The sequence below is a fragment of the Fusarium falciforme genome, chromosome 10 (genome assembly GCF_026873545.1).
Source record: "Fusarium falciforme chromosome 10, complete sequence".
Lineage (NCBI taxonomy): Eukaryota > Fungi > Ascomycota > Sordariomycetes > Hypocreales > Nectriaceae > Fusarium > Fusarium falciforme.
Window position 1 is genome coordinate 886,988 of NC_070553.1, and position 21,710 is coordinate 908,697.

Genomic DNA, 21,710 nt, shown 5'->3' on the forward strand with positions numbered 1-21,710 from the left:
ACACGTATGTCATGCATGTTGACAGCAATGGCTCTGAAATGTGTTGGGCAAGATGTGACATGCGCAATTACGCCTTGCGAAAATCTTATTTTATTGCCGAACGTGGCTCCTCTATAACGCCTCGTCTCCTCCACCTCCGTACGTGCTCATTCGGTTTCTACTCTCGATTTCCCGGCCTTGGTAAAATGAAATCTTAGCAAACTGTCGCTCTCGTTGCAGACCTTCTCCCAGAAGGGCGTGACGGGCGAGATGCTAGAGGATACCGCCATCCTATTTAGGGGGCACTGTGGCTTCTGGGGCAATGGCACAGGTCCGGCCGGTAAGCCGTGGTGCCCTACGTCTTGTCAAGGCCAACTCTCTGATGTTTACAACAGGGAAGTGTGTCAGGATCAACCCGAAGCGACTTCGAGATCAATGCTTGCCTGCGCATGCCAACTACTGCTACACCAGAGCCCTTTTAGACGGTCGACCCGTGGGTCATATAATCACATGTCGATTGGACTGGGATGGAAAACGTGTCTGCTGGGTGACGCAGCTGGTGGTTCACATGGAATATCGTCATCAAGCATCGCAACCACCCTTCTATGACTATCCAGGGTCGAGTCCAACGACATCTATGGCATCCTGAGTTCGCATCCATTCGCATGTATGGCGGCGGCCACCTATTGTTGCCATCTATATCAAAGCGACATTAGGAGGCCACAGCGTTCCTCGCAACAGTTTAGGGTACGTATCTTTAAGATACTCCTCTAAGAGCATGATTCTTTTATCATAGGTTAAATAAATGATACATAAGTCTTATGCTCTTATAGATTACTCGTCCATAAGTATTAGTTATGGCTTGCACAACTCTGGTTCAAGTCTTTGTGAGTCATACATAAGGGCAAACCAACGCGAATACACCCACACATGCGACTGACTTTGCGCCAGCAGGCCTGTGCTTAACTCTCCCACTCTTCACTTGTACCACGGTGCAAGAACAAAGCAGTCATAGGCTCTTTTCCAGAGAGATATTAAGGGCAACTGATTTAACTGTTTTCAATTCCATGCAACAGGGCAATTTACTTAATGACTAATTTCCAGTGGCAATGCTATGTCTCACTCCCAAAGACCCATTCGTTAACAATGACCTCGCATCTCGCTCCTTAATCTCCAAACCAGCACCCAACGATTGAGGTACTTTGACCCCATCCTTTGACGGCGCAGGGCCAAAACCTCCTCCTCCAGGAGTCATGATAATGACACGATCCCCAACCCCGAAATGCGACGTCTTGCGTGGTCCAAGTGAAACCTGCCTTGTCGCGCCGGTGACGGCATCCTTGCGGACCCAGATGTTCTGGCCTCGCTGGCCATCCTCTCCACCTTCGAGTCCATATGGTGCGGTGACTCTTCGGTCTGTGAGGACGGAAACCTGGAGCGGCATTCGGAACTCCATCTCCCGAATACATCCATCACCACCTCGCCATTGACCATCACCACCACTTCCCTTGCGGATGGAGAACTCGTGAAGAATCACGGGATACCGTTTCTCCAAAATCTCTGGATCTGTGATGCGTGTGTTCGTCATGTGCGTGTGAACAGCGCTGGCACCGTGCCAGCCCTGACCAGCTCCAGCACCACCACAGATGGTCTCGTAGTATCCGAAGCCCTTGGTGACCTCCCCAGTGACGGGGTCAGTGCCACCACAGCCAAAGCTGAGGTTGTTCATTGTGCCTTGGGAGGCGGCTGCGGCGTTGAAGGCGCGGAGAACTAGATCGGCCACCTTCTGAGATGTCTCCGTGGTGCAACCGACGGTGCCGGCAGTTGGCGAGGGAGACAGAATGGTGTTCTTGGGGCAAACAACCTTGATCGGCTTGAGGCAGCCCTGGTTGAGCGGGATATCTGTCGAGATCATGGATCGGAGGCAGTACTGTTGAGAATGTTAGCGACCAATAACCTGGAGGTAGGCGGTGAAGCGAAACTTACCATGATGACAGAGTATGAGCAAGTAGGGGGAGCATTGAGGTTGCCCGAGTGCTCGGGGCCTGTACCAGTGAAATCGAAAACAGCCTCGCCAGTGTCCTTGTCGATGGTAACCTTGAGCTTGAAAGGAATGCCGTCGTCGTTGTACTCGGTGGCCTCAAGAACACCGCCCTCATGCTTGACGGCAAACTGCTTGAGCAGGTCGCGGACTGACTGAGCGGCATTGTCCTGAATAGCATGCATGTAAAGCTGCACAACGGGCCAGGTAAACTCCTTGATCAGAGCCCGAATCAGCTCAATTCCCTTTTGGTTGGAAGCAACGGCGGCCTTGAGATCGGCAATATTTTCGTTCAGTGTACGTGTTCCACTGCAGCCAGGGTAGGAAGCAGGCTCGTCATACAGACGCTTGATGAGACCAGCCTCATCGAACACGCCCTGGTCAATCATCTTGAACGACTCGATGGCGGCGCCCTCCTGCCACAGCTCAGTTGAGTTTGGCGGCATGGAACCTGGAACGATGCCGCCAATATCGGCGTGGTGACCACGGTTGGCGACAAAAAAGATGATCTCCTTAGGGTTCTCTTCATCGTCAAAGACGGGAGTGATGGTTGTGATATCCGGCAGATGTGTACCGCCAGCTGTGGGATGGTTGCTGATGATGACATCACCAGGCTTCAGCTCACCAGCCTTGTATCGCTGTGCTTGGTAGGCGATGGCTGTGCTCATGGATCCAAGATGGCTGGGAACATGAGGAGCATTGGCAACGAGGCCTCCATCCGCAGAGAAGATGGCACACGAGTAATCCAGTCGTTCCTTAATATTGACCGAAATGGACGTCTTTTCCATCGTGTGTCCCATCTGCTCCGCAACCGTCATGAAGCGGTGGCCGAAAACACTGAGCTGCACAGGATCGACTGTCTGAGTAGTGACGCTTTGCTGTTCAGCCTTATCCACCTCGAGGACAACATGCTCAGGAAGGACGACAGCCTTGCTCAGATGATCGACAACGATAGTCTGCGTCTTATCGATGATCATAGCAGGACCAGTGATATGAACTCCGGGGCTGATCGACTTGAGCTCATAGACACTTGTTTGAGTCCAGCCATGCTTCTCGAAGAAGATCTTCCGTGAAAAGATGGGCGTGGGCACAGGAGTCAAGCCGTCAGAGTTGTACTTCTTAAGCTCTGCGAACGGACTGGAGATGTTGAGCACACGAGACTTGCCCACACTTCGAACACGAACATCATCGATCAAGATGTCTCGGGACTGGGAGAATCCAAACTCCTGCGTATGTCTCGCGGTGAAGGCATCACCAGCATCCTCCACGCGAGAAGAAACGGGGATCATGAGGGATGTATCGCTTCCCTTATATCTCATGTTGAGGAAGTATTCGTGCTCGGTTGACTTGGCATCAAAGCCTTGAGATTCCAGGCCCTTAGCTCCCTGGGATGATAGAGAGTCGAGTCTTGCCTTCACCTCAGGCACAACCTCCTTGGAGAAGGTGATTGCTGCAGGCTCTTGGTTCTCGACAACGACATCAGCCAGGGCCATTCCATACGCTGACAAGATGCTTGAGTAGCAGGGAATGATGGCTCGCTTAATACCGAGATCGCGGGCGATAAAGACGGCGTGCTGTCCACCGGCACCACCAAAGCAACCAAGGTTATGACTAGCCGCTCCATAGCCGCGGCCTTCGCTAAGAGTTCGGATAGGTCGAGTCATGGTGGCATTCGCAATAGCGAGGAAGCCAAGAGCCAGTGTCTCTGGGGTGAAGGGCTCGCCACCATCCTTCTCGCGGTTGACGACGTCCGTGAGAGCGGCAAACTTGGACTTGACAATGTCGAGATCCAGTCTTCGGGGGAAGAAATCGGGGATGATTCGGCCGAGGAGGAAGTTGGCGTCCGTCACGGTCAAGGGACCTCCTCTTCCGTAGCACGCAGGTCCTGGATTCGCACCAGCACTGCTGGGGCCGACCTTGAGGAGACCGTTCTCCCAAGCCAGGATAGAGCCACCACCAGCGGCGACGGTGTTGATGTCGAGTTGAGGAGTTTGGATCGTGACCTCAGCAATGGTACTCTCGAAAATGTGTTCAAGGGCACCGGAGTATCTGGCAACATCCGTGCTTGTACCGCCCTGGAGAAACGGTTAGAAGGAAGAGAGAAAAAAATAGCGAAACGAGGCCTTCACATACCATATCAAAGCCTAGCACTGGTGTGCCGTCAGCATCATCGTAGCATGTCCTCGACAAACCGACAACGCCTCCAGCAGGACCACTCAGTACGCCTCTCAGTCCGGTGAACTTGGACCAACTCGTCAGGCCGCCATCAGACTGGCAGATAAGAAGCTTATTCGCACTCTCGTCCTCCAATTGGCCCTTGAAGTTCTTGCGGAAGCCATCAAGATAGGCCATAGTCATAGGTGTAAGATAGGCGTCGGCAACGGCAGATTGACTTCGAGGCACATACTTGGCCATGGACTGAAGAACGGAAGAAGCAGAAACCTTGAAGCCCATCTCTTCGGCGAGGTTCTTGACCTGGAGTTCGTGTTCTGGGTAGGTATAAGAGTGCATGAGACCGATGGCCACGTTCTTAAAACCTTGGGCTTTGAGCTTCTCGAGATCGGCCCGCACAGTGGCGAGATCTGGCTTCTTCATGATCCTCACGACTTCTCCGGTCTGGCCCATAACAAGGGCAGGGTCTGATGCAACATCGATGGGTGCATTTTCTGGTGCTTCGCTGGCACCCTCAATTGTAACTCGCTCATCGACCTCAACCACGGTCTCGTAGAGTTGCTCTAATCTCCGGACAGCAAGATCGAATAGGTCTGGTCTGGTCTGGTTGCCGATAAGAAGGATATCTCGGAACCCCTTTGTAGCAAGGAATGCGACTCTGTCTCCCTTTCGTTCTAAGAGAGCATTTGTGGCGACTGTTGTTCCCATGCGAATGGACTCGATGGGCTCGAGATCTAATAGAGATCCTTTGGGAATGGACTTCTCCAAGGCAATCTCGAGGATCTGTCTGATGCATTCTGTCGGAGCGTCGTCGTACTCATCTGGGCACACTGAGAGGATCTTGAAGACTATGTGCTCGCTTCGCCCAGGAACCTCTGCCCAGGCATCTGTAAAGGTGCCGCCACGGTCGATGGCGATGCGAATGCCTTGAGTTGCCATTGTGAATTGTGAAGGAGTCGTGGAGGAGGAAGTAGGAGGAGCTGTTCAGGGTGGGGGAGGATGACTGGGATGGAGAAGAAGTTGTAGGATTATCTGGATCTTGACCGCCTCCATGGTGTATTATATCAATGCCCAGTGCAATGATGAAGCCTCAATGTTGTGGGGGAATCTCCGTGATGCAATCCTGGGCGTCGTCTCCCGAAGACGGTATTGGTCGGTTCAAAGCTTAGTCATCGGCAAAGTTGAAATAGCCGGTAGACCCACTCGGTAACGTGACACTTGCCGACGTCTCCACCTCCGTCCTCGGCTCTCTAAGCTCACCAACCGGCAACTCGACTCGAAGCCAGGCCGACTACCCCGGAGTCAAGACATCCATCGGACCCGCACTCCGGAAGACCGAGTCTGTTCCATTTACCTGTGGGTTGACCAGGCATACGAATGGAATCCACCCAGTTCGTCACGCACCCAGGATGAGCGTCCAGACCACCAGACGACCCAGAAGACTGCTGGCAGCGTGAGCATCTCGCCTACTTCTGGCATCTTACGTACAAGATATTCTAACTAAGAATCACTGCAGCTGCCATAGATGTCATGTTCAAAAGATCAAATGCTCAGGGACCCAGCCGTGTCAGTCGTGCGTGAGTACCAGCAGGGTTAACGAGTGTCAATTCCCTGCCAGGGAGCGAAAGATTACAATCTCCGAAAGGTGTGTGCTCCGGCAGTGTGTCAGACTCCATGTACTCATCTGAATACTCTCCTTTAGCTACCTCAAGAAGCTCGAGGCAGACAGCAAACGACTACGTGCAGTTACTCAGAACCCAACACCCGAGAGCGAGCAGAGCTTCAACACCCCTTTCGACGATAACGAGACCGAGGACGAACCCCCATCGCTGTCTAAAGAGGAGAGCAATCTTTTCAATCCCCTATTCGATCGTCAACCAGAGAAGCCCGTTCATGAGCGTTCATCAGAGCCAGGCTTCATCGGAGAAGCATCATGTGCTGCCTTTAGTAACCGACTCATGTCGTGCCTAGACGACACCTACACACCGTCCTCAGCCGGCTTATCCAACTACTATCGTCTGAATACACATGGTCGAATGCCTCCAGAAGAAGGCCCCGAGTTTCCTGAGCGGATGCACGTCAAGCTCCTGTTGAACGTTGCTCGACGCTTCATTGGCAATTACCATCCTCTATTTCTAGAAGTCACGTTCATGCGAGAGATTGATGCTGTATATCGACGGGAGCTGATGCCCTCGACACTATGGCTATGCAAGTTCTACGCTCTGATGGCTCTGGGGGAGATCTACACACATAGAAGAGGCGTCGGTGACAACAACAGAGTGCCCGGCACAGACTATTATGTGCGGGCAGTGAACTTGCTCCAAGAGAATCAAGACGCCTATGAGGAACCCTCTCTGATGCAGGTCGAGGTTCTGACGTTATTGGTAAAGGGAAGGGTCCGATTAGTCTTACCCTGCTAACATTCAACCAGGCATGGGCGTCCAATATTCTCGGTCGAATCAGAACTGCATACTGCTATAGTGGCATCGCCATGAGGCTTGCTCAGAGTCTAGGCATGCATCGGTCCGCTTCAAGACATACAACTCTCACCCCGGTCGAACGAGAAAGCCGTCGGCGAACGTGGTGGGTGCTTTACTTCTTTGACCGATTCTCGGCCTCGAAGCTTGGTCAACCCATCACGGTCAGAGACGAGGATATCGACGTCGAGATGCCAAGTATGGACGGTCTGACAAGGGAAGAGATGGCAGAATTCTTGGACCCCCAGAACCTCATTATCAACATCAAGCTCGCGCGAATTATCGGGAACATCCGTGAGTTGTCACATCTTGCTTCCTGACTTGTTCTAACTTGGCTCTTCAGTGACACATATCTACGGTATACCGAAAGCTACGAACGGGCTCTATATCCATCAGGTACATGGCATCTTGAAACAACTTCGAGCATGGAACGACGAGCTGCCGCCTGAAATGCGAATCAAAGAACGAGGCACGCCTCGACCTGTCGCAAGTCTTCATCTTGCCTACAACCAATGCATCATCCAAACAACCCGCCCTGTCCTTTTACATCTCTTCAAGATGCAATTCCAGTTGGGTTCCAAGGTGCGAGAGGATGTGCCCCCACGCCAGAGCGTCTCTTCTATTACCTTGGCTTTGGCAGAGAGCTGTGTGAATGCGGCCCAAGCATCAAGCCGAATCGTCGAAGGCCTGTTCCTTGATGGTTCAATGGCTACTTTTGGGTACTGGGATGCACATCACATCTTTTCAGCGGCCATGATTCTGATCATGTCGGCCGTTATGAAGCCAACGGCTGTCAACTCGGATCATCTCGAAACCCTGCTGAGCGTGCTTCGGTCGCTCAAGACTGATGGAAACATTCCTGCTGTCGACTTTTGCGAGAGGTTATCGCAAATTCAGGCAGGAGTCTCGAACCTGAGAGCCACTGGTCGACTAGACCCCGTATGCATCGAGAAGCCTCCGGTTGCTGGTCAAGTGGATGCAACGCCAAATGCTACGATGGATGCAGGACATCACTTGCAAGCGACCATGAACATGCCGAGCGGTGCAGGAGGAGATTTGGGTATCATTAACTATGCTAATGTCGACGTTCTCGGCAATCCTCTCCTTGGTAGTTTTCTAGATGGGAATCAAGTACAGTGGTTGGATGCTCTGTTCTCAGAGAATGGCACTTGGAAAGAGTTTGCCTCTGAGATTGAGGAGCAGTTCCAGTTCGGCGCATAAAGCGGGCTTTCGGGTTAGATGACGATGATACCTCGACTGAAATGATTGACAAGCGAACGAAGCACTCCCTGCAATTACTCTGTCTTACTATGCTCCTTGATCGGCCGGCTATCAACCAGTTACGGAATACCTGCTACAAATAGACTAGTCGATAACGTAACAGTATTATCGGTCGGCAAGTTCAAAGTTGCCACGGGTATACTCGCTTGTAGATATCGCCTATCTAAACAATGGGAACCAGAACAAGGGTCCGAGATAGGTCAAGGCAGAAAATCATAAGTTTGTTATCGGAGTTTGTTATGAGATATATCCGTATCTACCGGGGTCTGTTTAAATGACTCGCGTGAAACCCAGCACCTGACCCTTTTATCCTCGTTTCGAGAAGGATTCCATGCAATCTTAACTCGGGCGGAGAAAACCTTGCGGCACACCAGCCAGTGACGTCAAAGCCTTGCCTCGAAAAAGATCGGCAAGACACAAAATACCGGTTGCAACTGATTCATGTCACCGGCAAACCCCTCACGGACCGGACCCTCTCCACCCCGACAAGGCAGGTCGTCGAGAACTACGGGATCCCATCCCGGTCTTATCCTGGTCTCCATCCATGAACAATCTGGTGATATCTCCAGACAAGATTCCCCTCACTATCTTTTAAGATCCGGGGTATTGTGGAGTAACGAGGCCCATAAATGGTCCATGACCCGGCTCTCTGTTTGACATTTTCCACCCTCTGCTCCATCACCTTTCTTCATCTTCTGCAATCATGGCTTCAAAGATCGATGCAGCACTTTCCGACACGCTCCCTGACAAGGAAATCGAGGAGCAGCAACGCACCGCTCAAGATGACATCTACATCGACCCAGCAGCCGAAAAGGCTCTCCTCCGCAAACTCGACAGATGGATTGTTCCTCCCGTCATGCTTCTCTACCTTCTCAGCTTCCTAGATCGCGTCAACATTGGCAACGCTCGACTTTACGGTATGGAAGAAGACCTCGGTCTCACCGGCGACCAGTACCAGATCGCAGTCTCGGTGCTATTCGTCACGTACATTCTGTCAGAGCTGCCTTCCAACTTGGTCATTAAAAAATTCACTCCGTCGCGCTGGATCGCGTTCATCACGACTGCTTGGGGAATTGTCGCAACTTTGACGGGCATCGTGCAGGACTACAAGAGCCTGGTGGCCTGTCGCGTGATCCTCGGTGCCCTCGAAGGTGGTCTATTCCCCGGTCTGACCATTTACCTCACCATGTTCTACACAAAGCGCGAGTACGCCCTCCGAATCGGCTACCTCTTCGTGTCAGCTGCCATTGCCGGTTCCATGGGTGGACTCCTCGCTTATGGCATCGGCCACATGGATGGCGTTGTTGGGCTACGCGGTTGGCGATGGATCATCATCCTTGAAGGCATTCCCACCGTAATCCTGGGCATCTCAATCTGGTTCTGGTTGGCCGACACGCCTGATTCGGCTCACTACTTGACCATCAACGAACGCGAGCTCATCGATCTGCGCATGCGACAGCAGATTGGACACACCAAGTCGTCAGACCAGATGCACAAGGAGGATGTGTATGCGGGCCTCAAGGACTGGAAGATCTGGCTGTTCTGCATTGGTCAGTTTGGCGGAGATGTTATTCTCTACGGCTACTCGACTTTCTTGCCTACTATTATCCGAGGCCTTGGTGATTGGAGCACCGCGCAGGTCCAGGCTCTTACGATCCCTTGCTATGCACTGGGAGCCATCAGCTACATCATTGTGGCCTGGCTCTCTGACCGCAGTCAACGCCGTGCAGTCTTTACTGTGATTTTCGGCCTTGTCTGTACCACTGGATATGCTGTTTTGGTTAGCACAGCTCCGGGAGGTGTCAAGTATTTTGGCTGCCTCCTCGCGGCCATGGGCTTGTACGTGGTCGTTGGACTTCCCCTCGCTTGGCTCCCAAGCAACAACCCTCGATATGGAAAGCGTACGGTCGCAACCGGTCTTCAGCTGACCATCGGAAACTCTGCCGGTATCCCGGCCCCATTTGTAAGTTTCATCTGCTCCAGTCAATTGAGGAACACTGTCTGACATTGTTGCAGTTGTACAAAACCCATGAAGGCCCTCGTTTCGTCAAGGGACACGCAGTCTCCATGGCCTTGATTGCCATGTCTTCGGTTATCTATCTATCATTCTGGGCCTTTTTCCGCCACCAGAACAAGCGAAAGATGGCTGGTAAGGAGGATCACAGGATCCAAGGTCTTACTGAGGAGGAGGCCGAGGAGTTGGGAGAGCACAACCCCCGGTTCCACTACACATACTAAGTCAACGGGCTGGAAGATGCATGGGTTTAATTCGTATATACTGCTTTTTAATATGCAGAAGAGTTGGATAATAGTCAAATTACCTTAGTAAATCGCAGTGACAGAGTCAATCGACAGGTCTACCACAATGACTGAACGAGCTGGATTGTATCGCAATACATGGCACAACCGCTTTAAAGCGAAAATTGAATGAGATATGAATATGTATAAGCCTCTGTCCTGTAACCTCCCAGTATTTACTTTGCTTTTCACATTGTACTTGTCTCATCCCACAACTGTGACAGCGGCTATCGAGTGCGCCTTGTCCTCCAAGCCTTCAGCTGGTGGTGGCGTTCACGCCAAGGCAAAAACAGCCATCCAAATACCTTACAACTCCCTGCCTACATGTAGGTGCCTCGCGCCATCGAAAACACCAGCCCCAATCGGCAATCCGGAACATCCACCACTTGAAACAGGGTCTAGATCATGTCGGCTGGCGAACTACGTACCTCAGGCAGAAAGGCTGATTGAGACTTGGCAGTCGGTGACAGGCCACAGTGAACCACTAGCCTCTACCCGATGACATGATGCGGCCATACGGACGTATGACACCAGCCAGTAAATCCAGTTCTTTCAGAGCCTTATGCAGCCACAGCTGAACTTGGTCGGCCTTGGATGCGGTCGCCTTGCCGCTGTGGAAAAACGAAACTGCGCGTCTCAGCCTGATTCTCGTTCTCAAGTGCAAAAATATGACGGATTACCCCTCCAAGTTTCTTTTTTGTTCTGCAGCAGTTCAATCATGTCTACCAAGTTGAGACGGAGCTTCTCCGAGGTCTTTCGGGGCAAGAAGGCCTCGAGATCGACCATCAGCCTCGCCCCGGTCTCCGAGTTTCCCGAAATCGACCATCGGGAGCCTCGTCGCGTTTCGAATGCCTATGAAGATGTCGCATCCTTCGCCCCGTCGATCCATGAAGAGGCTCAGTTCGAGACTCATCTCCAAGATGCTGTCGTCGAGTCTCTTCGCGATCGGATCAAGACTCTCGACCAGGAGCGAAACCAACAGGCTGCAAAGGCAGGGCGTCTAGAGCATCAGCTTCTGGCGAAGGATCAGGATCTTCAGGACATGCGACAACTTCTCGACCGGGACAGAGGAAGATGTCGACAACTGAATGACAAGATTGCTCGCTTGAGGCAAGAGAAGGGACAGCTAGAACACCAACATGCACAACAACTACAAGAACAGGAAGCTCGTCTGGCTGAGGAGAAGTCACTGATAAAGAATTATGCTGAGCAGTTGAAGGAGTACCAAGTGTCTTACATCAGAATGTCCGAAGCCCAGGGTCAACTACAAGAGAGAGTCGGCGAACTCGAGGCCGAAAACCGCGCCCTGCTACAACCCACTGACGATGCCCCCGCCACGATGCAGCAAGAAAGGATAATGCTCAAGAACAAGGTCAGGGCTCTGGAAACTGAGCTGGCACATGAAAAGGCAGAGTGCGATGAGGGAAGAAGGGCACTTTTCGAAATGCACCAACGAAAGAGCGCAGTCGATGCGGAAAACAGGGACATGGCTGAGAAATTGGCGATGCAGGTTCAAGAAATGGAGGATATAAAGGTGATGCTTGATCAACAGATGGCTGAAGTTGAGCAGGAGCGGCATAGGCATGAGGTTCAGATGGAAGAAGTGGCCAGGGTTCCTTGGAGTAACCCGACACCTCGGATAATCCTGGTTAACAACATGTTCTCCCAAGGTTTCCAGAACGCGGCAGCTCCTGGAAATGCACCGAACGCGGCTCCGTTCTTGCAGTCGTGTTCCCTGGCCATGCTGACCAACAACCTCCTCGACATCAAACTCGACACTCAACAAGCGCGTCGGCTAGCCGAAAACATTTCGACAGCAGATCTCAAGATCCTTCCTTGTGACTTGTGTCAGCTGCCCAAGTTTGCAAACAAGTCCAACAACCCGCGAGTCCGCGTCAACGAGTTTGCGAGCGCATCGCAGCCGACTGCTTGCTGCTCCAAGTTCATATGCACTGAGTGTTACTTGAACTCTATCACGGAATCTCTCACCAATGACTGGTGGAGTAACTTGGGGAGAGGAAGTTGGTTGACTTGCCCGGCGCCGAACTGCGACCATGGTCTGCGTCTCACTCATCGGGGAGCCCTTGCGAACCTGCTGCGGCAGCTGGGTGACAAGGACTCTGATAACAAGATGGCCATGTAAGCATCGCTCGATGAAGACCATTACTTATGCTCTTCACTAACTTCTGACAGGTACGATCGTATCCTCATCTTCCGAGCTGCTCTCGCCAAGTTAAATCCTCAGCCAAGTGATGAGGCGCTGAAGATTGCAGCCAGAATGCACAGCCAACTAGCCGTAGTAGGCCGAATGTATTCGCTCTTTGACCCAGCCTTCAACAACACCGAACCTGATGAAGATGGCCGTATCCCTCCTTTCAATCCTGGAAACATCAAGATGATCCGCGTCGATCACGAAGGTGGCAGCATCCTAGTGCCACTGTTTATCCGGTTTATCCGACGACAACGAACGCCAAAGGAATGTGCAGTCTGTACTGACGAATTCTTTGATGTCGACTTTGCTTCCGTGGAAGAGTGGCTAGACCTGTGTGCCGGTTTCCACGGCGAGTGGATGTGGAAGATTCTCCTGTTCCCAGTGAAGCTTAGGATAGGGTGTAGCCATGAAATCGACTTTTGCACAGGCTGTCTAGAGCAACATCTCAAGACGCAGCTTGAGCAGTATGGACGGAACAGATGTGATCAGCTCGCTTGTCCGTCTGATGGTTGTGCTCGACGGCTTGACTACGACGAAGTTCGACTCTATGCCGAACCGGAAACCTTTGAGCTGTAAGCCATCTCTTGGTTCGCTCAAACAAGCTACTCACGATATTTTAGGTATGACCGCTACCTTCACCTCAATGCAATAAGCAAGCTCGAAAACTTCCGATGGTGTCTCCGCCAAGGCTGCCCCAACGGCCAGCTCTACGACGACGGTGATGAGATTGACCCTCATATTCACTGCCAAGAGTGTGCCTTTGAAATGTGTTACAAACACATGATTCCTTGGCATGAGGGTCTCAGCTGTGAGGAGTTTGAGAGTGCAAGAGATCACGGTGATCCACAGTACCAGCAGACGCAAGACTGGATTGCCAACAACACCAAGCCGTGTCCAAACTGTAACCAGAACATCCAAAAGGGCGAGGCCTGTTTCCACATGACGTGTAAGTTTGCAGAGCTCTCTTAATAGCTAACCTCAAGCTAATTATTTCCCTTAGGCTCCAACTGTCACCATGAGTTCTGTTGGATATGCCTCGCAGACTGGGCCCAGATCACGCCCCGTCCGGGAGAACACAATCCGGAGGCGCATGGGCAGGACTGCATCTTTCGCACCAATGGATTAACGCCAAGTCAGCTTTTTGGAAGAACAGTGGAGGAGGCGTTGGCGCCCCGACGACGAAGATGAGCCGCTGAGTAAAATTGTCGGTTAAGATCAAAGAACAATGTGTGTGTTTCTTTGCCTATACGAAGAATGGATATGTCAGTGTAAATCGATAGAATTATTCTTTATAGCCAGTAGTAAATAGTATCTAAACCGTCTCTCCATGTAACGAGTGTCTAGGAGTTGTTGTCATTTGCCAATACACTCAGGTCGGCTCTTGCAGCGATGACATCGCATACCCTATAGCTCCATAGAGAAAACCAGGTTCCTTCGCGGGCGTCCCGAACACGACCACACACGTTGGCCAGCCATTCATGTCTCAGTTGAGGTTCTTAGCGAGAGAACACGTCGGAAATTTTCTTAACAGAAGACTCCGAACCCAGTGCATGAGCAAATTATGATCGCCAGCTATTGCATCCTACCCTGTCCCTTGACGCCGGCTGATTTGACACCTGGTCACGCGATCGACAAAAAACATGGCGATTCCAGATATCCGGGAGAGATCAACGCGTTTCGTGAAACAAACGACACGGCAGGAAGATAAGGAACCATTCTTTATCTCAAACATTTCCTATAAAACCAGAAGGCATGAACTTGTCTGTTTCATAAACTTTAGAAGAAGCAAAAGGATTGTCAAAGCGGTGGAGCTAAATCCGCCGAGTGGGCCACGTTTTGACCTCGGGTAAGCCACTTTGGCGTGAGAGAATATTCCAGCCGGCTTCAACGGAATCGATAACTGACCAGTTCTTTCATATTTATGTCAGCCTCTCCTCGCTTAAGGGGGACCCGAGTCATGGTGGAAACTTTAATACAAATATGGTCGTGAGATCATCAACTGCCGTGAAACGATAGACTCGCTCATCTTAGCGTACCCACCGGCAGAGACTGAGCGCCTCCAAGTCTAATTAGAGCTCAGGGGTGGACGATGCTAGATGATTACAAAGAGGATCTGTGCAGATACCTTCAGTATGCAGCAGAGTTCCCCTTGGGCCAAGTATCGTGTAAGGCTCAGCCCTGAGCCGCAAGTCTCCCCTTAGCAATCGCGGCATTCAGTCAAAGTGATGGAACACGTCCCGCATGAAACCCTTGTAATCTGCCTTGTAATCTGTGGGCATAACATGACAACGCGGATATACATGATCCGACAGATCCTTTGCACAAAGCCGACACCGGGCTGTCAAATATGGCTTGAAGGCGTTTATTACTAGACGCTACCCATCTTCTGACGCCTAGGTCCAGCTGGAGCTCCACGCAACAACTCCATCATAATGTTGTTCCACCGGCTGTCAGTTCTCTCGCTGCTTTCAGCGGTGGCTTGGGCGGCTCCAAGCACCACCCCTACTGAGGACGCTTGCGAGGAAATCTCCAAGGCCCTGCCGAAGCGCGTCTTCTTCCCCATCAGCATCAACTACAACTCCCAACAATCCGACTACTGGTCCACCCTCCTCCGCGGTATCAAGTCTGCCTGCATTGTCGTCCCACAGTCGGCCGAGCACGTCTCTACGGCAGTCAAGATCCTGAATAAGTACCCCGACGTCAAGTTTGCGGTCAAGAGTGGTGGACACGATCCCAATGCTGGGCATGCGACGGTCAGCAATGGAGTGCTCATTTCTCTTGCGGAACTCAAAGGAGCGACGTATGATAGGGACAATGGTGTCGCGTACGTGAAGCCTGGCGGAGAATGGAACGACGTTATCTCTGAGCTCAACAAAGAAGGTGTTGCCGTTGTTGGCGGCCGCCTAGGTTAGCCGGACATCAACTTGGGGATGATATGTGTATTGACCGAACCTAGGCATTGTTGGAGTTGGGGGTCTTCTCCTTCAAGGAGGCATCTCTTTCCTGAGCGCCCAGTATGGTCTTGCTGCCGATGTGAGTCGATGTTGCCCTTATGCCCTTGAGAAATGGAGACGTGGCATCTTGCATTGCAATCCTCCTCCTTCTATCTTTGAATTTCTATGGCGGCAGCCATGAAAGGTTAATAAGATGAGCTTACTATGTTTGGGCTTTGATGCCGTCATATATCTGTCTTGGCTATTGTGGCTGATGGAAAATCGACAACCCCTTTGGAACAGTGCTAACATCCGCTCAAGAACATCGTTGGCTGGGAAGTCGTCACCGCAAATGGCACCATCGTCCATGTCGATGCTGCTAAACAACCCGAGCTTGCCGTTGCCATGCGAGGCAGCGGTAGCCAGTTTGGTTGGTTCCTCCCTATGATCTATCAACAAACACATAACTAACAAGCTGCAGGTGTCGTCACGCAATTCACCATCAAGGCTTATCCCGTCAACGAAGTCTGGGGCGGTATCCGCATCTACGACGAGTCCAAGTCGGACGAGATCTTTGAGGCTCTGCACGAGTTCACGCCTTACAACAACCAGGACAACAAGGCTGCCATTATCGTTAGCAACCTGTACACTCTTGGTGCTGCGAGATCTTTCTTTGTCTTTTACTTCTACCATGGCCAGAAGCCCCCGACTACGGGTCCGTTTGCCAAGTTCTTGAAGATCAAGACTTTGGTTTCTACGACCAAGACACAGCCTTATCCCAAGCTGGTGAGTTACCCGCAATACTGGCAAGGCACATTTAACGAACATCACATTAGCTCAAAGCCAACGGATTTGGAGTTTCCCTCCTGAATTCGAGACAATCATTTAGAGTATGTCACCTCACCTCGCTGCGACTGGCCCCATCTGACATGTATAGACGATCACAATTCCATATGCCGCCTCCCATCCCGGTATCTACGCTGAAATCTCGGACAAGATGAAGTCCATCTCCAAGAAGTACTTCTCCAACCCCCTCAACCTAGCCTCTCAATGCTCCGTCGACTTCCAACCCCTCACATCCATCATCGGAAAGCACTCCGAGCAAAGAGGCGGCAACGCCATGGGCCTCACCAAGAACGACCCCGACCGCATCATCTTGGAGCTCCAGTGCAGCTGGACCGACAAGGCCCAGGATGACATTGTGCCCCAGTTCACCAGGGACTTGACGGATTGGATTGAGACGAGGATTCCAGAGTGGCTTGAATCCGATGGACAATCCGCGGATCAGTATCTTCCCCTGTTTATGAATGATGCCATGGCGGATCAGAATGTCACAGGGAGCTACAAGGATTACGCTAAGTTCAAGGCTCTTCAGCTCAAGGCGGATCCTGAGGGTGTTCTGAGGACGAGAGTCGGTGGATTCAAGTACTAAATTCTTTCCACGTGTTATAATAAGAGGATATTTGCCTGGTGCTGATTGCTAGAGGCAAACCTAAGTCTGCTGGCTTGGGCAATGGCCGCAGACTTTGTAATAATACCAGTAAAGTCGAGGACGAAACTGAGTATATAAAAATCTAGTTTCATTTCTAGGGCTGAGTTCCTGCTGGTCTAAGCTGAGCTACCGACTCGCTACCAAACGAGAGTCAAGGCCTTGATTGACTCACTCGTAGGTTTGAGCGCGCAATCAGGGCCTGGATACTACTTAAACAATCTTGACTACCTGCTTTTCACAGTCAAAGAAGGTAAAGAAATCTCCCTTCTGGTAATAAGTCGCTAGTCCTACGCGTGTCATCTCTGTACCCTGACCGGAGCGCTTGACGACAAGCCCGTTGAAGCGCCATTCGCCAAAAGTCGGCATTGTCACCATTGGAATAATATAAATGACAGGTATCTCTTCAATCTCATACGCCGCGTCAGGGAACCACTCCCGACGTAAGGATTCCAGCTCTGAGCAATTAGCGTGAATCCCCGTGGCCACGAGACTCGCAGGAATTAAAAACCCATCCAATGTAACAAACCCATCCTTGACTTCACCTGTCAGCGAAGGGCCTGCTGGAGTACACTTGGCCTCGCAAACCCGCGCGTGCTCCTTCCAAGGGGCTCTGAAGCCTTGCGAAAATAGCTCTGGATAGTAACTTATAAGTCCATCGATTGAGGCCCATGACCAACTCGGCGCCCGCCATCTCGCTTGATGCGGTTTCTTTGCTTTTGGAGAGTTCACCTTCCAACACATGTCAGCCAACAGGGTCTCTTTCCAAAGTCCTGCCAAGTAGCTCTCTTGACTTCTAGGCCTTATTGCTTGCGCCAATCCAGATAGAGCCGGCAGCTTGTCATTGGGACATGTGAGTTGCAATGGTGAGTATTGCATGACCAATCGACGCCATAGTCGACTATCGTCCTCGATGGCGGTCTGGTTATCGGAGTTGAACTTCGCGACCACTTGCCCCGAACCGTTTGTTGCTCCACACTCGCATGTGCACATTTCCATGCAATACCACACTATCTCCTGTTGTCCGAAGTAGATTACCCTGCGTGCCAACAATCGCTCTTGAAAAGTCCATGCCCTAGTGAGTATAGGAAACTCGGTTGAGTCTTCTGGAGTCGCTGTAAAGGGAAAATGGGATACCTTGCGCGCCATGACAGGCCCAATGGCAACGCCGGGATCTGGTGTAGTGAAACAGCCGCCGTTGGCTGAGGTTGCCCAAGCCGCAGCTATAGTCAGGTAGGAGTTACGATAAATGCTCGCCATGTTACCGCATTCGCGCTTCCAGTCTTCGTGATCGTCCTCATCTTGGATGATGCAGAGGGCGTCAATCCACAGATATCGCAACTTCAGTTCTCGGGCGACCTCAACGGCGTCCTGAAATGTTTGTGGGAGGCCTTTGAGTTCGATTCCCAGTTCTAGGTGGCCTTTAAGGTTGCCCCGTGTTGTTACCGTAAACTCGGACTTTCCCCAGCAGTAGCTGAGGCACGCATATCGGCCTCTCCTACCCATTGGTTCCCACAGTGATACCCTGGTAGATGCATCTACACCCAAATCCAGAACTCGGGTCGGTAGGACTGGATCGTCTGGTGATCCACACGACGGGTGATTGTTGATACAGTCGTCCAACCATCGGCGAACAAGACGCACACAAGCGGGAGACCATGTTGACTCTGCTGATGGTAGTAGGCCTTGAAGACCCCACGGATTCGGAGTGTCTATGGGTTTCAATATTATCGGTATCTACCCAAGTCACAAAAGAGAAGAAATACCACTCACTACCGATTGCGGACAGGGTTGCAGACAGCTCCAAAACTAACGATCGCTCGAGTCTCAAGAACGAAGTTTCCTCAATAGAGCGCCATCCAACTATGAAGGATGCCCGAATGATCACTTCCAGCTCATAACAGGACTGCAGGAGAATTTGGCACTGCTGACACTGTTCCGTACAACCTTGAGGGTATATCCAGTGGTCATGGCCGTCGTTTGGTTCGTAATTATCGCGAGCTTGGGATTTCAACGCTGTGTTTAACCACTCCCACTGCGGACAGGCCCTAGTGAGCTGAGTTCCAACTATGTCGGGAACAGGCACGGGTAACGAGTTTGGAGAGGCCGAGGTAGTTAGTTCCTTGATGTCGTCTCCGGTGATCTCGTTCAAACCAGCCTCGTTGGAAGCCATCCTCGGAGGCGATACCTCTGGAGAAGTTGCCGTGGCTGGAACGTAGAAATATTTAGAGTGACAAGTTAAAAATTAGGGGAAACTAGAGGGTCGATTGTATGACAATTTGGCTGGTGTCAGGAATTGATATCACCCATGACGGTGCGATAGGATGTAGTCATGATGGCTGCGTCGCGTAGTCGACAACAGAGTTGGGGTTTGACGTTAAATAGGTCTTTGGAAATAAAAATAAAGAATTGGAACTGTATCCATGTAGGAAAAAGCCTCGGAGGGCTTTTCTGCCCAACTGTGTGCCCAAGGCTATGCCCAAGGATGAGATTGCGGCAGTGTTGGCGAATGATGTGCGCAAATTTGTATTGGTGGGTGCGATTTGAGAAGGTGCGCGGGTGAACTACGTGTCAGTTTGGAGGAGAAACATATGGTGGGCAACATAATGCCTGGAGGCTGCCTTGAGGCTTGCCAGGTTTATCCGTGCCTTCGTAATTTCATTGGAGCCAAGCACCGAACTGACTGCAAGGCAAAGCGAGTTAGGCTCCTGGAAAACCCGTCTTTCGCCTCAAGCATCTGTTTCCGTATAGGTTCCATGACTACTCTGATTCTTTCAAAAGTAGCGCGATCAGAATCTTTGATGTAATTACTCCAAACTAGGCCCCCAAAGAAATGCGAGTTCATATCTAAAGTAGGTCGGATGGGCTTTTCTGAAGCTCATCTTGATCAACCAAGCCGCTCAACGTGAGACTGTGTTATCCTCACTCCGTAGTCTCCAAATAAGACGCATGGCCTTCAGATACTCCCCCCGATCTCTAGCTAGCCCCCACTGCGCAGGGTATTTGTACCGATTCGCCGACAATGCAACAAGCACCCTACCGTAAAGCATCGAGTTAACTAGCCCACGGAAGCCACCGGCACTCATCAACTCGGCCGCCGCATCTTCAAGGGGACCCCTGGGCTGTATGAGCCTCAGCTCTTGTGCTTCAACTTGCTCTTGGCTCATGACTGTGATTTCCTTGCTTGGGCCCAAACCGACTTGATCCAGAGTGGTGTTATGCCCACACCGTTCCTTAACGATGGTTTCAATCAGATTGGCAAATTCCTCCTCGTTTTTAACCTCCCAGTCATCGTGGTCATGGTGACCCTGGCAATCAATACCATACTTGCAAAGCGCCATGTTACCGTTGGGCGAACGTCGGTGAAAAGCAAGAAATGCGCGGAGAGCAAAATTCCACACGAAAAAGGTTGACTCCGGACAAGTCAACTTGTCTCTGTCTGTCGCTGTCGGTTCCAAACACGTTTCGCACGACCGTTCATTTTCCGGAAAGGGAGCATATGCCTTGGCAATATCAAAGTGCCGGAGGTAAGGATGTCTTTTCGGAAGCTCTAGGTGTTTGATAATATTCCGCCGTATCTCTGGGGGCATGTTGACCTTAACGAGGGCCTTGTGCACTAGAGCATATTCCGCCTCTGTCAAGCACGGCTCCGTCGTTTTTCGCGTGTCCAAGACAAACCGACGCGAACGATCGAGAAACTCGATATACTCGTGAAAAAAGCATAGTCTGAAACTGGCTGGGCGGAGGTGGTCGGACACTGTGGAATAGTAGCGGAACCGTTGTCGGATCGGGCCATCGGAGCCGACCTGTTTCCAGAAACATTCCCCAGGCTTCACCTGGTCATTGCCTGGGACCGAGTACTTGGCACATTCTGTGGCGTCACCTGGAAGACCACCCCTGAACAGCTTCCACTCTTCAAGATCTCCTTCCCGCTCGTTGGCCGACATTGCCCATATGAAACGTCGCCCCTCGATTCCGTTCATGGCATCCAGTTCCTCCGGCGTGAGCGCTTGTGCAAGCTTTCGTAAGCGACTCGCTCCGTCTTGTAGATCGTCTTCAGGTTGTAAAGAATATTGTGTAAAGACCCAATCGAATCTTTCACTCTCGCCACTCGCGGTCCAGATATAGCGCAGAGATGCAAGTAAGGTGTCGTCAATTGCCCTGCACAGTCGAAACACTGGCCGACCCTCTATTGCAGATCCAATTTTGGAGAATTTCAGGTCTAGAGAACGCTGATTCAATAGCCCACTGGACAGGTAGAGGGTCATGCGAGCAGAGAGGAAATGCCCCGAAGGAAGCTGACATAGGGCGCTGATGGGCCCCAGAAACGATTTCCAGACCGGGAGGATGTCTGGATTTCGTACGTCGGGATGGCGAGTCTGCTTGCTAAGCATGGCGATTGAGTCGTACATTTTCAACAAAAGCGTCTTGATCTTGGTGTAAACTTTATCTTGCCGGGTGATATTGATACGCAGTTCAATAGCTAGTTGGTTGATTTCGGATATCAAGTCGGAGTTTTGGATGGCAAGAGCCTGAAGGAACGCTTTATAGCCTGAAACTTCTGTCATGGCTCGAAGAGTAGCATTCGGCGAGGGTTGGTCTATTAAAGGAAGTCCGATGAAGGATGAGTTGTGAAAGGACCAACAGTTGAGTCGGGTCGCTAAGCTCCCGCCTCTGCCTCCAAGGAAATGCGGTGGATCATCTTTTGGCCGGAAGCAAGGACCAGCAACCTCCAAGACGCCCACGCTTAGCTAAGATTATAGAAAAGAACTACATCGTCTAAACATAAGTAAAATAAAGATAAATAAGGGAAATAATAATACAATCA

At 51.3% G+C, this 21,710-nt stretch overlaps 7 protein-coding genes across 7 annotated transcripts; 4 read left to right on the forward strand and 3 right to left on the reverse strand.

The window, feature by feature from the left end:
• Window positions 1-1,072: 1,072 nt before the first annotated feature.
• On the reverse strand, window positions 1,073-5,131 carry NCS54_01216300 (Hypothetical protein; the record flags this gene model as incomplete). The annotated part of the gene is made up of 3 exons (XM_053157409.1): window positions 1,073-1,909; window positions 1,966-4,095; window positions 4,154-5,131. 3 exons carry the CDS (start codon window positions 5,129-5,131, stop codon window positions 1,073-1,075), a joined length of 3,945 nt encoding a protein of 1,314 aa, XP_053013384.1.
• Window positions 5,132-5,722: 591 nt separating this feature from the next.
• On the forward strand, window positions 5,723-7,890 carry NCS54_01216400 (Zn(2)-C6 fungal-type domain-containing protein; the record flags this gene model as incomplete). The annotated part of the gene is made up of 5 exons (XM_053157410.1): window positions 5,723-5,769; window positions 5,811-5,837; window positions 5,895-6,576; window positions 6,624-6,963; window positions 7,013-7,890. 5 exons carry the CDS (start codon window positions 5,723-5,725, stop codon window positions 7,888-7,890), a joined length of 1,974 nt encoding a protein of 657 aa, XP_053013385.1.
• A 763-nt stretch (window positions 7,891-8,653) lies between these two features.
• On the forward strand, window positions 8,654-10,188 carry NCS54_01216500 (MFS domain-containing protein; the record flags this gene model as incomplete). Its single annotated transcript, XM_053157411.1, has 2 exons — window positions 8,654-9,913; window positions 9,967-10,188. 2 exons carry the CDS (start codon window positions 8,654-8,656, stop codon window positions 10,186-10,188), a joined length of 1,482 nt encoding a protein of 493 aa, XP_053013386.1.
• Window positions 10,189-10,966: 778 nt separating this feature from the next.
• On the forward strand, window positions 10,967-13,648 carry NCS54_01216600 (RING-type domain-containing protein; the record flags this gene model as incomplete). The annotated part of the gene is made up of 4 exons (XM_053157412.1): window positions 10,967-12,387; window positions 12,442-13,032; window positions 13,081-13,406; window positions 13,461-13,648. The coding sequence occupies 4 exons, from the start codon at window positions 10,967-10,969 to the stop codon at window positions 13,646-13,648; spliced, it is 2,526 nt and encodes an 841-aa protein (XP_053013387.1).
• Window positions 13,649-14,892: 1,244 nt separating this feature from the next.
• NCS54_01216700 (FAD-binding PCMH-type domain-containing protein) lies at window positions 14,893-16,825 on the forward strand (the record flags this gene model as incomplete). Its single annotated transcript, XM_053157413.1, has 6 exons — window positions 14,893-15,367; window positions 15,417-15,493; window positions 15,715-15,823; window positions 15,875-16,179; window positions 16,230-16,283; window positions 16,331-16,825. 6 exons carry the CDS (start codon window positions 14,893-14,895, stop codon window positions 16,823-16,825), a joined length of 1,515 nt encoding a protein of 504 aa, XP_053013388.1.
• A 270-nt stretch (window positions 16,826-17,095) lies between these two features.
• NCS54_01216800 (HET domain-containing protein) lies at window positions 17,096-18,388 on the reverse strand (the record flags this gene model as incomplete). The annotated part of the gene is made up of 3 exons (XM_053157414.1): window positions 17,096-17,340; window positions 17,921-17,957; window positions 18,020-18,388. The coding sequence occupies 3 exons, from the start codon at window positions 18,386-18,388 to the stop codon at window positions 17,096-17,098; spliced, it is 651 nt and encodes a 216-aa protein (XP_053013389.1).
• A 1,394-nt stretch (window positions 18,389-19,782) lies between these two features.
• Window positions 19,783-21,450, reverse strand: NCS54_01216900 (Hypothetical protein; the record flags this gene model as incomplete). The annotated part of the gene is made up of 1 exon (XM_053157415.1): window positions 19,783-21,450. One exon carries the CDS (start codon window positions 21,448-21,450, stop codon window positions 19,783-19,785), a length of 1,668 nt encoding a protein of 555 aa, XP_053013390.1.
• Window positions 21,451-21,710: the final 260 nt, after the last annotated feature.